Below are 15,671 nucleotides of genomic sequence, written 5' to 3'. Positions count from 1 at the left end.
CAGTATACCATGGATTCAAATCAAATAATGTCATCCATATCAATATGTTATACAGTTCTTATCATTACAACATAGAAAAAAACTTTAGCTAATCTGGTTACCCTTTTCAAGATCTCTTACTATTTAACTAAAAATGTAAATTTATTTTAACTTGTTTATGAACCATTGGGATAAAAAACAACTAATAATTCCATATTATATAGACAACATATAACACGTGTCTTTGTCTTTTAAAAACAATGTATATAACAGTACAAATTTTTTAAGATCTGGGTGATTTAAAGTTTTTTTGTTTTGCTTTGTTTTTTAATAAATTAGATATACCTAAAATGAAGTTGCCACAGCTGCCTAATGCAATGTTAGTGGAGTGATTCTGTTTAATTCTTAGATTATCGTATTTCACTTGTAGAATTTTATATCAATATTTTCATTAACAATTTATATTATCTAGTAATTAATAAGTTGAATGAGTTTCCTTTGCATTATATGCTAGTTTTCTACAGTACATAGCTAGCAATTTAAATTTTTTTCTACTTGGTTTGAAAATGTTTTTAGAAAATAAGCTCATTAAATGAACTTTATTTCTAATTAATGATGTATTTATCATATATTTAGGAATAATATTTCATTTAAACCAAAATATTTTAGAGCCCTTTTTCTAGTATTAATTAATATAAAGCTAGTATGCATAATAGTAACAAAATTGCAATAATAATTCTAGTGATATAAATTTTAATTTGCCATTAAGTCAACTTAAAAATATTTATGTTGATTAAAGTCATACAAATGGGACTTGCAAACCCTTCTATGCTTTTACATTCAATGAATATACAATTGCACTATGCTGAAGGTACTGTGCTGTGCTGAATCCCTTTTTCTCCTGATACTGCAGGAAATAAGGATAGCATGGAAAGTGCTCAGAACCTCAGGGAGGAAGGTCACCATCAATAAACAGCTGTATGCATTCAAGGTAGATATATATGAGAGGCGAATTTTTAAAATTAGAGCAGTTTTACTTCTAAGCATTAGTGCTTCTGTTTTTCACATAAGAGAAAGTAAATAAGAAATAGACTTTCCTAGAACACTCAGTTATAGCACTTGAGAGAGAGAAAAAAAAACCTTGAAGTCAATAGAATTTAGGTCACTGCTAAATTAGTATTTTCTCCATGGATATTCCTCTACCAATCACTTTTATACACACTTCACATCTAAGTTTTTAGTTCAAAATATATTGAAAATCTTGCTTTTCCATTGATGCTCCATTAGCAGGAGCAAACTCCACTGCATCAATGTCTAAGAAGCTATTTTAAAGCAAGGAGGAGATTGTGGGACCTTTGTACCCAACAACAAATCATCCTGATTTTATTTTTAAGTCATGGCTGATGTACTCTTTGCACAATGCCCCCTTGACTTCTGCTTCCTCAGAAGTTTAAATCTCTGCAACATGTGAAGTTGGTGACCAAGACATGGGTAGCTCTACCTTAGTTTTTTCTATAATGTGTGGTGCTGAGCATATTTTGTTCTTCATATATCCTAAATAAATTGGCCTCAGAGGTCTAAACAGGGCTTCACATACTGAATTGATCCTCTAACCATTCATGTCATTACATTTTTTTTTATATCACGTTTTGTTATGGAATAAATGGGAAATTACATTTCTTTTTATTGACAGAAGAATTATGAATTTTTTTTTTTACAGATCATGTATTTTTTTTTGTAATCTTTATATTGCTAAAAATATGAGCTTGTTTTACACATATTGGCATTCTTCAAGTTATGAAAATCTGTGCTCAATAAACTCTGTGTTATCTCTTCTCTTTCCTACATTTTCAGTTCATCTCCCCTGATCTTACCCATAAGCAAATAAACATGCTGTCTCCTATCTGAACAAAGGAGGATCCTTTATTTGATCTTAGAGCTACAATCTTTTCTCCTATTCATCTTCACAGCCAAACTGTTTGAAAGTGTAGTCCCTACATTTTGTTTACTTTGTGATATGGCTCAGCATTGTGTTCCCCACCCAAATCTCACCCTGAATTGTAATAATCCCCACATGTCACGGGAGGGACCCGGTGGGAGGTAACTGAATCAGGGGTGAGTTTTTCCCATGCTGTTCTTGTGATAGTGAATAAGTCTCACGAGCTCTGATGGTTTTATAAAGGTGAGTTCCCCTGCACATGCTCTCTTGCCTGCTGCCATGTAAGACGTGACTTTGCTTCCTCATTCACTTTTCACCATGCTGTGAGGCCTCCACAGGTATAAGGAACTGTGTGTTCATTAAACCTCTTCTTTTATAAATTACCCAGCCTTGGGTATGTCTTTGTCAGCAGAGTGAGAACAGACTAATACACTTTTCTTAAAATCAAATTCACTCTTGAACCTACCAGTAATCCAGGTCTGTCCAATTTTAGCTGTGAAAATCTCATGACTCAGGAAAACCCTCATCCCTAGACAAATTGGAAAAGTTGCTTACCCTAAACTCCTCCTCCTCCCCACATAATCTTCACCTCCAGTCACTCTCCAAATTTGGATAAACTTCCTATGTTTAATGTATTCTCTCCTTTTCATCTACACTGTTTCCTAGCTCAAATTCTCATCCACTCATAGCCTGCTGTATTAGATTCCTCACAAGACTGACTCTCTTACTTCCTTATCAAAATCATCTTCTAAAAAGGGGAGAAATAAAAGTAAAATTCTAAGGCCCTTCCCCAGCCAACTGAATGGAGCATCTCTTAGCCAACAGGACCCCAGAGTAACCTTGAAAACTGAGCTCTCAGCCAGGACAGGATGGTGTTCAGACCAGCCTCCTCATACTCCCTCCCTCCATAATGATCATTAGCCTTGCTTCCCTAAGGGCTAAACAGAAACCAGCCCTTTCTTTCTTTGATTTTTTTTTTTTCTGAGATGGAGTTTTGCCCTTGTTGCCCAGGCTAGAGCGCAACGGCGTGATTTAGGCTCACTGCAACCTCCGCCTCCTGGATATAAGCGATTCTCCTGCCTCAGCCTCCCAGGTAGCTGGGATTACAGGCATGCACCACCACACCCGGTCAATCTTGTATTTTTAGTAGAGATGGGGTTTCACCATGTTGGTCAGGCTGGTCTGGAACTCCTGACCTCAAGTGATCCACCTGTCTCGGCCTCCCAAAGTTGTGGGATTACAGGGATGAGCCACTGCACCCAGCCGAAACCAGCCCTTTCAAAAGACCTCAATGCTGGTATCAACAAGCCACCTGATACTGCCCTTCCTCTTTTAGCCTTATAAGAGACCACTGATCATGAAGTGGTTCTGGCCACTTCATGGAACACATGCAGTAAGGGTTTTCATGGCCTCCACTTCACCTTCTGATGCCAGGCAGCTGAAAACTCCAGCCTTGGATCATGCTAAAACTGCCATTTTTGGTACATGGGACCCATGAAGGGGCATGAATGTATACTGTGCATGTACATGATTCATCTTTCATAAATAATCATGATTCCTCCTCAGGCTTATGAAATATTCACATACCCAACTCAGCATAAATTCCTGTTCCCTTTGCTCCTCTCTTGAAGTATCTGTTTCTGGCTTCTGGCTGGAGGGTATGCTTTCCAGCTTGTCCAAATGGCCACCCCGCAGACTGTAACCCCTTATGAGGAATTTATTTTCCAAATTTATGAACCTTGTCATTCTTCAGTTGACAAGGTAAATCTGATTATGTCACCCTGTTTGCTTAATGCTCTTTAATTCTCTCCAGAAATAGTTTAAGACTTTAATCAAATATGTCATGATCTTGTTTTGTCTCTGTACATTCTTGCCTATCATGCCTCTTTTTCCTTAAGCTCTATCCATTTATATCATTACTCGCAGAACATGCCATTGCAGTCTCATATCTCTATGGCTTTGAGCATGTATTACCCTCTCCTAGAATCTACCCCTCTCCAGATGACCTATACATCCTACTTACCCTCCAGATCTTAGCTCAAGCCTAGGCTCCTTTGAAAGCCATCCACACTCTTCCAGCAGATATGAATTCTCCTCCTCGCTTTCCCCCTGTACTTAGATAGTCTTCCATTTTATTAACGCATGTCTCATTTCATCAAAATAATCTCTCGTTTCTCTTCCTTTACCTAGCTAAAAGATCCTTAAGGAGGGGCACAGTGTATATTTCCCTTTTGTATCCTGCGAACCAGCAGAGCTTCTGTCTCAATAAAGAATTATTGAAATAATATTTAATGAGATAATCATATTATTTTTACCTGATCACATTTGGGAGGCAGAATGGATACAAGTGCATAGAAAGGATCTTGTAATTATGAACTTTTTACTGTTCTTTTGCCCCGAATGCCCTTGCACAATCACTTTTTAAGTCATATTCCATACCCAAAGAATGACCGAGAGTAATCAGACTTATCAAAAGCTGGGAAAAAAAGTGGATGATTTGCTTACTGTTCTTGCATCCCATATAGACAGGGTCTTGTCTGCAGAACTTGTGAGAAGAATATTGGAGAAAGGAAAAAACTCAATGCTGTTCACAGAATCTGTATGTCCATACAAAGTACATCTGCATCTTTCACTATAAAGAGAGAAATTAAGAATTTTAGGTGTTAGTATCTATGCTGTCTATACAATGCTAATAAAATAATTTAAGGAACTGAGACATGAAATAATTTTATTAATGGCAAAAATTTTACAATAACATTTTAAAAGTAAAATTCTATAGCTACCTTATATTCTCAGCCCTTTATAGGATTAGTAGCATAAAACTACACTTAAATTACCTTCAATTTATGGAATCACTTTGTAAAGTCATCTTTATACCATCTCATTTATTCTTTACCATGAAATGACAGTATAAAAATTATCCCCAAATAGAGGAATATGTTAAAAAAATTGCACTAATTCATAAGACAAAATAAACTTTTTCAGTCATTACTTTTCTTAATTGCTTCTCGGAATTGGTTATATATTGGAATCACCTGAGGCACTTCAGTGGCTACCAGAGACTGGGGCAGGGTAAAGGGAGGGGAGAATAGGGAGAGATTGGTCAGTGGGTATAAAGTTACAATTAGATAGGAGGAATAAATTTTGGTTCCTGTCGCACAGTAGTGTTACTATGGTTAACATTAAAATATTGTATATTACAAAACAGCTAGAAGAAAGGCTTTTGAAAGTTCTCGCCACAAAGAAATGGTAAATGCATGAAGCGATGGATACAGTCACTACCCTGATTGGATCTCTCCACACCACAGATACGTATTGAAACATCAAATTGTACCCCATATGTACAATTATTAATGAACCAATTACTTAAACCAAAAAAAATGACAAAATACTCATACCCAGTCTCAAGCCCCAGACATTCTATGCCAATTGATGACGGAGGCTGGGAATTAATTAGTGGATTAATACCTCCCCTGGTAATTATAATATGCCTTTAGCGCTGAGAATTTAAACCAGTGGTTTTTAAAGTTTTTACCCAGACTAGCAGTATCACTGTCACTTGGAAACATGTCTGAAACACAAATTCTCAGGCCTCATCCCAAACCTATTGAATCAGAAACTCTGGAGGAGGCCCCAACAATCTGTGTTTTAGCAAGCTCTTCAAGTGATTCTGATACATGTTAAAGTTTGAGAACCACTGATCTAAACTATTAGAAATGACCCAGAAGAAAGGGACAATTGCAGCTGTGTGTGTTTTTTGTTTGTTTGTTTGTGTTTGTTTTTTTTTTGCCATTTTACGAAAAGGCTGTTTCTCAATGAAACGGAGTATACATAGAGCAATATCACTCCTTATGTGTAATGACTGATTGCTCTTAAATAACTTTATTTATAAACCTATTTTTAAAACAGAGAACAAATAGAGTCAGGATAACTAATAAGTACTCAAAACAGAGGAGTCAATATAAATGCATTCCTAATATAATAATCAGTCAGTTGGCCTGGGTGTTGTGGCTCAAGTCAGTAATCCAACCACTTTGGGAGGCCGAGGCAGGAGATCACCTGAAGTCAGGTGTTCGAGACCAGCCTGGCCAACATGGTGAAACCACATCTCTACTAAAAATACAAAAATTAGCCTGACATGGTGGCAATCCCAACTACTGGTAATCCCAGCTACTCGGGAGGCTGAAGCAGGAGAATTGCTTGAATCTGGGAGGCAGAGGTTGCAGTGAGCAGAGATCGCACCACTGCACTCCAGCCTGGGTGACAGAGTGAGATGCCCTCTCAAAAAAGCAAAAACATATATATATACACACACACATATATATGTGTATATATATATATAAGTATATATATGTATAAACATATATAAGTATATATAAGTATAAATATATATAAGTATATATATGTATAAATATATATATAAGTATATATATAAGTATAAATATATATAAGTATATATATAAGTATATATATATATGTATAAATCAGATAGTTAATCTTTGATTAGTTCCTCTGTGGCTTGAACCAAGCCATGTACAATAATATAGTGTAGTGGGCAAAACTCTGCAATGGGAGCCAGGAGACTGAATTCCAGTCCTGAATTTGGCAAGAACTAGCATGGTAACCGTAGAGAAACTGTTTAATTTTAGTGGCCATAAATTTTCTTCTTGTGTGAATGAAATTATTTACTTGATGCACTCGGTGATCCTGTCCAGCTCCTACATTCTGTGATCAAAGTTAGAAATGTAAAATGGGAAGGAAGAAGTCAGCTTGAGTACAGCGCATATGAACTGTAAGAAGCAAAATATGCCCTTCCTTTCTTAAATGTCAGCATTTTTGAGACATCAAAAGATATTAAAATTTGCATGTATATGAATATGTATGTAAATTATTTAGCAACACTTCCCCTTTATCATCAAAGCTAAGTATTACAGTAATAAGTATTTGGAGCAAGAATATAAAATCAATACATCAGGAATATTTTGTATTTGTTTCCTTACCTCAATATTTCACAGATAGGCTGATAATATTTTAATCACTAAAGTTGATGATGGGTATACCAGGGGTCAACAAACCATGACCCTGAACTGACTGCTTATTTTTATAAATAAAGTTTTATTGGAATATGCCAATCTGTTTACATATTGTCTATTGCTGCTTTCCCACTACAGTAACAGAGTTGCATAGCCACAACAGAGATAATATGGTCCACAAATCAAAAATATTTAATTCATAGCCCTCTGAAAAAAAGTTTGCTGACCCAAGAAGTATATCAATATATTAGAATATTTACAAGTATACTTGGGTTTTACTTATGACATTTAATCTTTTTTGAGGGCAGTGCCAAAACTTACAGAATAAGTTATTTTCTTTTAAAAAATTACTGTTTTATGTACAGATTTTATCTGCTATTTTTAATGAATCTAAAAATGTAAGTATGAACATTTTTTAAGTTTCTATTCCAAAGCCCACTATCTTGAAATAATCATCTTTAAATATTAATATAATTACTGTAGTTATAGCTATATGGAGAGACAGAGAGGTGAGGTGGGAGAGAAAAAGAGAGAGATAAAAATTAAGAATTTTATTCCTATTATATTAAAATGGTAAATTGTTAAATTAAATTATATGAAATTTAACAATAAAATAAGTATAACTAAAGGCATTGTTGAAAGTCAAGTAGATGCTTTCTTACTCCAAGATCTATCACTATCTAAAAGATAACATTAAGAAAAATATTAAAGTATATTATTTTAATAACATTTCATTTATAAAAAGTATAGTGAAAAAGGAAAATAACTTATTTATGTTCCTCCTACTTTCCTTTTACTCACCTCTGAAATTTAAAAAAATCTTACTGTTAAATTTAGAATATCAAAAATCATCACATATTTTGATCTGTAATCACAAAGCTCAAACTCAGTGTCCCTCCTTTCCCTGTCTTCCTAGTGTTTAATGTATGTTTAAATTAATCCTCTGCATCCATACTTTTAAACAGTTTAATGATTATTCAGTACTTCAAGAGCAGTTTTCGCTGGTTATAGTTTCTTGGGTCACCTGACCTCCTCAAATGTTTGTGGAGAAATAGTTCACTGTTACAGTACTGCAAAGTCTGAGGTCAGTCTAATCTCTCCAATCATTCCCACCCAACCTTCTTCAGGGCTTGTTTGCTGTTTATGCACAAGAGCCCTTACAGTTTCTTTCCCAAATACTGAAGTTCAGAAATTTTAGCACAGCATACCCTAATGGAAAGGTCCAGCTATTATTCCTAGACTTTTATTATTCCAGGAAAGTTTCTTCCCCTGTGGCTTTTTCTTTCTCCTCAATTTAGTCCACTTGTTTTGTTTAGAAACACTATGTTCTTTTTTGTCTAATTTGCCTTTACATTTAATATTTTCTCTACAATCCTGTTTTTTCATTTTTAATATCTGTTCTTTGTAACTCGCAATTATGTTTATTCTATTCATGTGTTGAGTAGGGGAAGGGCAACCAATAGCTTTTATTTCTGTTTTCTAGTTCACTTATTTCCTGATCTTTTTCAGTCTGCTTTTTATTTGCATCTATTATCTTATAAATCATAATAAAATATTTTAACTCTTTTGGCATTTTATTATATAAAAACAATTTAAAATATAGCATTTCAGTAATTTCTTTGTAAATAGAGTACTTTTGTCTGAATTATTGATTTCATATCTTTACTCAGGTGATTCCTTTATGCACTTCATGTTCTTCACTGAAATTTGGAGTTTTATTCATTTGCTCTTCAATTTTTGCAATTCTTTATAAAATCTGGTTGGTTTCTTTTTATTATGACTTATAAGGACAGCTGTTGGGGGATGGCTGTTTTCTAAAGATTAATGGCAAAAGGTGGGAGAATTAATTGGCAAAAGGAGAGAAAGGCACTGACTTCTATTCAGATTTGTCTCCCACAAAATCTTTTCACCGCATGTGCTATTGACCCAATCCCTGACGTTTCTCTCGTCTCCATTTTTTTTTACTTTACTTTCAAGTATAGATGTAGTCTGTTGCAATGCCCCTAGCATCACAGGCTCTATTTTAACTCCCAATGAGCCTGCCACCCTCACGACCCTCATTCTGCCTCACCTATGGCAATATGCTTTATCTCTTTTATCTAACAACAAAAATCGCTTGTTAGGATTTACGCTTCCAACTGTGATAAAGTAACCAGTTTCTGTACTTCTCCTATAATAAGCAACTGTAAAATTACACACATTATCTAAAGTAAATTTTTACTGGCATCGAACTAAACATAGCACAGGAATATAATCCTTAAGAGAAGGAAAAACTCAAAATGAGCTCTGTAACCTCCATGACTTTCTGCTTCGATGCACTTTTTACTACCAAATACAGAAATAGAGTCCAGTAGAACTGAAGTTTCACCGAGTTGAGAGGCAGTGAGAAAAGTCAGGGCTTCTGAGTTGCTTAAAATTTGGAGTGTAGAGTAGCTGACAAAAGGGAGCTGAGCTGGGAATGGCAGTAGTTTGTGTGAGGATTCACCATGAATTTTGGGCAAACGTCTAGATGGTATTTTCATAGAGTAAGATTCCACAAGGTCTAGCAGAGATTTCCTGCTCTATGGTTGAGAGCTGAACAATGATGCCAGAGATTAGCTACTGCTAGAAAGAATACTCTGGAGTTTAATCCTGGGTGAAGTGGAGATAATTTACTGCATACCTCAGACTCTCACTTGGAGATTCAAGAAAGGCTCCGCTGTAGGAGTACGGGTAAGGTTCATAAACTAAGTTCAAAACAAAAGTAGAGTTCCATTACCAATGAATAAAACCACGCCTGAAAGGGCAAAAATGATCTTCCCATAATTAAACTGCTCATTACAACAGAATTCAATACCTTTTCTAGGAGAAAACCTAATTTAGATTTCTCCAAATTAGTCATTAACAACATCCAGCATGTATTTTTTTTTTTTTTTTGAAATGGAGTCTTGCTCTGCTGCCCAGGCTGGAGTGCAGTGGCATGATCTCGGCTCACTGCAACCTCTGTCTCCCGGGCTCAAGCAATTCTCCTACCTCAGCCTCTGGAGTAGCTGGGGCTACAGTCCTGTGCCAGCACACCAGGCTGATTTTTGTATTTTTGGTGGAGACAGGGTTTCACCATGTTGGCCAGGCTGGTGTCGAACCCCTGACCTCAAGTAATCCGCCCACTTTGGCCTCCCAAAGTGCTGGGATTACAGGCGTGAGCCACTACACACAGCCCCAGCATGTAATTTTTTTTAAATGCTACATATGTACATATATGAAGACGGAAAAATGTAAGCCATACACAAGAAGATAAAAAATACATAGAACAGAACAGACTCTGAATCAAACACTGGAAATCAAAGACCAAGACTACAAAGGATTTATTATTATTATGTTCAAAGATTTAAAGAAACATATAGTTATAATGGGTGCACAGATAGAGAATCTCAGAAGGCAAATGCAAACTATAAAAAAAGAGGTCTATGTAAGAATGGATAAGTATATGTGAAATTAAAATGTTAGCTGGGTGAGCAAAATATCAGATTGCATACTGAAGGATAAAAGAGTAGTGAGAATGAAAAGAGATTAATAGAAATTATCTGATTTGAAGAACAGAAAAAATATTGAAAAACCATGGATTACAGTCTCAATAGTCAGTAGAAAAATATTACAAGGTCTAACACGAGTATAACTGTGTTATCAGAGAGGGGTGAAGAGAAGGAGGGAGGGATATGAGGTAGAAATATTTTTGCATAAATAATGGCTACGATGTTCCGCAATTTAATGCAAACTATCAACATTGATATTTTTCATGTCAGCATTCCTATCAATATTCATATCAAGATTGAAAAAGCTCAGCAAAATCCAAACATGATTAACAACAGAAAGAATGCACCTAAGAATATAATAGTCAAACTGTCAAAAGCAAAACATGAAACAAAATCTCTAAAGCAGCCACAGATAAACATAATGTGCAGAGAGCAATTATACAAACAGCAACTGACATTTTAACAGAAGTAATGGAGGTAGAATCACTTTTCTGAGGGCTGAAAATTCAATATTCAGCCAAGAATTCCTTCAATAACGAGAATAAAACATTTTTTAGATAAATAAAAGCTGATAAAGTCATTGACAGCAGACGTTTTCTACAAGAAAGGCTGAAAAGAAGTTATTCAGATTAAATTGAAATGACAACAGATGGAAACATTTGCATACAAAAAGAATGTATACCAAACTTTTTAATTTCACACTTTTTTTTTTTTTTTTTTTTTTTTGTAGAGATACAGGCTTGCTATATTGTCCAAGCTGGTCTCAAACTTGTGGCCTCAAGAAATCCTCCAGCTTTGGCCTCCCAAAGTGCTGGGATTGCCAGGCATGAGCCACCATTCCTGGCCATATTGTTTTGTTTTAACTGAGGTATTTCAGTCTGTAAAGAATTATGCTCTAACTTTAAAAAAAATTCATATACCAAATCTTCCATTAATTAGACTAAAAATTATTTTTATTTGCAGTTTTATTAGTATTTTTAGGCAAATGCGACATTATTATAAATATAAGTATATTTGTGTTATTACAATGATAATCTAACAAATGTATATACACAGAGAATTTATAATCTAGTAACATGTGTCCTTACATCTATATCATATACACTATTGGTAAAATACTGTACACATTCATAATTTATATTCAGACTTTGTTGTCATTATCACCCAATTAAATGATTCAGGAGCACTTTATATTCAGTTATGGTGGTGGGGGGGGGAAGGAGCAATTCTTCAATGATATATTACAGCTCACATAGTTTCCCAAACAAAATAGAAAAACTAGGTCTTCTCATAGCTCAAGGGAAGAAAGTACTGCTCAAGAGGATAAGAAATCTGCTCATGAGTCACTGGCTTAAGGTGTGGGGCATCCCTGGCAGTCAGGCTGCAAGAGCAGGCTTGTGAAAGATTAATTAGCTGCCAGAGAAGGAAGGCCCATTCAGAATTTCCTTGGAAGGTGAAAATGGACTAAAGTGATGGTGCATGACAACATTGCAAAAAATGAAAATGATTTGACATTTCCATCAAAACATAAACACTGAAGTCTCATGCAATTTTCTGTTTCTTATCTTTTTTTTTTCCTATCATTTTTTAGGAAGAAGTTCACAAGCAATAGCTCTTTCTTAACTGACCTCTTGGTTTTCCTTTATTTCCTTTCATCTCCTCTCTTTTCTCTTTCCTTGCTGCCTTAATTTGTTATTTTGGTCACTGAATGATAAATATTTCTCTAAACTTTCAACTTGCTGTAAAGCAGATTTGCCTACTCTTCCAGGTCAGATACATTTTTATTTAAAATGCATTTCCCATACATATGCTAACTCTAAAAGGACACTGTTTTAACACATAGAGTTCTTTTGTGAAACATTAAATTTTAGGGTTTTTATTTCCTTTGATATGTTTGTTTTAATATTACTAATATTGAATACAAAATTGTAACTTAAAATGCAGGCTTGTAGGAATATGCAGGTCAACAAAATGAGGCTAATAGAATTATGAAACATTGATATAAAGACAGTAGCAAGATATTTTTTAAGTGAACATGAAAAAAAGAGTAAAAAATATCTATCCTTGTTTTGAAAGGGAATAATAGAATTCATTACCATATTAACCCTGAGTAAGAGCTGGATTTTAAATAGTATTTACATAATTGAACCAAAATAAAACGATAAAATCTATCATGAGTTTATCTGAAATAAAATTCTTCGTGAAATACCTAATCTAACAATCCATCATGAACATAAGTGAAACCTATTTAAATCCCTAGACTGCAATTCATAACATCCAAGTTTATGAGGGATTTTCCTCACCTCCTAGTTTTCTGTAAAGGTTTATATATAAGCTATTTTTAAAATTCACAAGAATTTTGCATCTTAGCCAGGCAAAGTCCTCAAGTGACACCCAAATTTTGACTTCAAAAGTCAAGAATATTTTTATAATGAAAACATTTATTTCCTTTATATTGCCAAAAATAATATAAAAGAATTCATCATATGATAGTTCCTTTTTTTGCAGCCATGAAATTCAGTTGGATATTTGGTGGAGAGGTGAGATCTAAATAAAATCTGCCATGGAGTCTTGTTGCGGAAAGTCAGGAACCCGGAACGGAGGGACCAGCTGACGCCATGGCAGAAAAACATAAATTGTGAAGATTTCATGGACATTTATTAGTTCCCCAAATTAATACTTTTATAATTTCTTATGCCTGTCTTTACTGCAATCTCTGAATATAAATTGTGAAGATTTCATGGACACTTATCACTTCCTCAATCAATACCCTTGTGATTTCCTATGCCTGTCTTTAATCTCTTAATCCCATCATCTTCCTAAGCTCAGGAGGATGTATGTCGCCTCAGGACCCTGTGATGATTGCGTTAATTGCACAAATTGTTTGTAGAGCATGTGTGTTTGAACAATATGAAATCTGGGCACCTTGAAAAAAGAACAGGGTTACAGCAATGTTCAGGGAACAAGAGAGATAACCTTAAACTCTGGCTGCCGGTGAGCCGGATGGAACAGAGCCATATTTCTCTTCTTTCAAAAGCAAACGGGAGAAATATCGCTGAATTATTTTTCTCAGCAAGGAACATCCCTGAGAAAGAGAATGCCTCCCTGAGGGTAGGCCTCTGAAATGGCTGCTTCGGGGGTGGCCGTCTTTTATGGTCGAAGCTGCAGGGATGAAATAAGCCCCAGTCTCCCATAGCGCTCCCAGGCTTATTAGGATGAGGAAATTCCTGCCTAATACATTTTTGGTCAGACCTGTTGTCTGCTCTCAAACCCTGTCTCCTGATACGATGTTATCAATGACAATGTGTGCCTGAAACTTCATAAGCAATTTTAATTTCAACCCAGGCCTGTGGTCCTGTGATCTCACCCTGCCTCCACTTGCCTTGTGATATCTTATTACTTTGTGAAGCATGTGATCTCTGTGACCCACACCCTATTCGTACACTCCGTCCCCTTTTGAAAATCACTAATAAAAACTTGCTGGTTTTATGGCTCAGGGGGCATCACGGAACCTGCCGACATGTGATGTCTCCCCTGGACACCCAGCTTTAAAATTTCTCTCTTTTGTACTCTGTCCCTTTATTTCTCAGACCGGCCGACACTTAGGGAATATAGAAAAGAAACTACGTGAAAGATTGGGGGTGAATTTTGCCTGATATCTGGCTGAATTTCCCCCGATAGAGTCTGCCGCAAGCTCTACCATAAGATTCACTACAATCTCTGTCTGTATGAAAATCATGTGGTCTGATCATCTCACCCAGGTTGGATCATGGCCAAGCCACAGCTCCTAAACAAAAGAAGTTCTGGCCAAAACCCTCGATGATAAAAATATACTAATAAATTGAACATTGTCCCCAAATGGTCATAAAAATCCACGTCACATAAAAGGCGGACTCCTAACAACCTCAAGTACCTGGAACACAGGCAGAATCTTGGGTCTAAAAGCAAAAGGTGAATAAATAAAATGATCATAACAGAGCTGGCAACTCAGAATGCCTTCAAGTCCTCACTCAGCCTTGTTAAATAGTCAATTGAAACATTTTTGCAAAGAATATGGGTACAGGAGGGCTGGGGTTAAAAGGCCAGAGTAGCACGAACAAATAATAAGAAAAAGTGGAAGCTTGGCAGTAAACTGAAAATATAAAATGAAAAGAAGACCAAATATTGAGGCACGCTGATAAAGATCAAAACAAACAGCTTTATAACTCAACACTTCCTACATTTTACATTATAGTTTAGGCAGACATTTATTGAGTGCTTAGTGTTCTAAGCAATTTACATATATTAAATAACAATGTGAAAATACAATCGACCCTCATTATTTGTGATTTCATATTTGCGAATTTGCCTACTTAATAAAATGCGTTTGTAATGACAAAGATTCCCTCTTTGATCAAATGCTAGCCAGGCTCCTCAAAACTCCTTGACTAGGTCTCATGCTTGGTCTATAAAATCTACAGGCTGTCAGCGCACATGAAATTCTCCCACCCTCCTATGAAAAGACTTGAATAAGCACTAGATCAAGCCTACATCCCTAGGATGACCCCAGTCCCATTTAATATCCTGCCTGGAGAAGCTCATGGCTGCCAAAAGAATTGACTATTCTAGCCCACACCTGATGATAAGCCTTGGACACTTTTTTCAGAGCATTTACTACAAAGGGCTTACAGTTGTGGATCCTTCCTTTATCCCTTTGAGATGCCTATGTATCTCCTACAATTGTATGTTTCTCAAAGGACCTGAAAGCCATTCCTTTAAAATGTAAATATCAGGAGAACAGCTTGCCTCCCAGTCTCTGCTAGAGGACTGAATCATTTACACTGACCAACGCTTTGTAATTTTTCACTACCCTGACTCTACTGAGTCCCTGCTCACCCGTCTCCCTATTCCGCAATTCTCTCTTTAAAATGCCCAGTCCCCCCTGTACAAATCTAAGCTGAGTTCAGGTCATGCTGGACCCTCTTCCCTTCTGCAGCAGTATATTACTGATTACCACCTGACCTTACCACTTTAGCTAGTGTCCAGCTTTGTTGATCTTTGACAGTAACTCCCAAATTATACTCACAGCCCTTTTTGCTCATTTGTTGACACAGGAGTGGGCAGAAGCTTGAAAAATTTGAGTCACCTGATGTGCACGTTCCCAGATGTGTTGAAACTAGGCAAAGCTCTACCTTTGTGTTTCAACTCTCATACTATAAACAGGGTCGC

At 36.0% G+C, this 15,671-nt stretch overlaps 1 protein-coding gene across 3 annotated transcripts in view; it reads right to left on the bottom strand.

Annotated features, from left to right (window-relative positions):
• The window catches only part of SPAG16 (sperm associated antigen 16), a 1,147,205-nt gene that overhangs the window by 402,932 nt on the left and 728,602 nt on the right, over positions 1 to 15,671 (bottom strand). For all 3 annotated transcript variants that reach the window (XM_004092023.2, XM_003254035.3, XM_003254036.3), the window contains one exon: positions 4,424 to 4,550. In XM_004092023.2, coding sequence (XP_004092071.1) covers positions 4,424 to 4,550 — 127 coding nt within the window. The remainder of the gene's footprint in view (positions 1 to 4,423; positions 4,551 to 15,671) is intronic.

The sequence above is a fragment of the Nomascus leucogenys genome, chromosome 22a (genome assembly GCF_006542625.1).
Source record: "Nomascus leucogenys isolate Asia chromosome 22a, Asia_NLE_v1, whole genome shotgun sequence".
NCBI classification, from domain to species: domain Eukaryota; kingdom Metazoa; phylum Chordata; class Mammalia; order Primates; family Hylobatidae; genus Nomascus; species Nomascus leucogenys.
The sequence above is the reverse complement of the archived record's forward strand: the minus strand, read 5'-3'. Positions and strand labels throughout refer to the sequence as shown.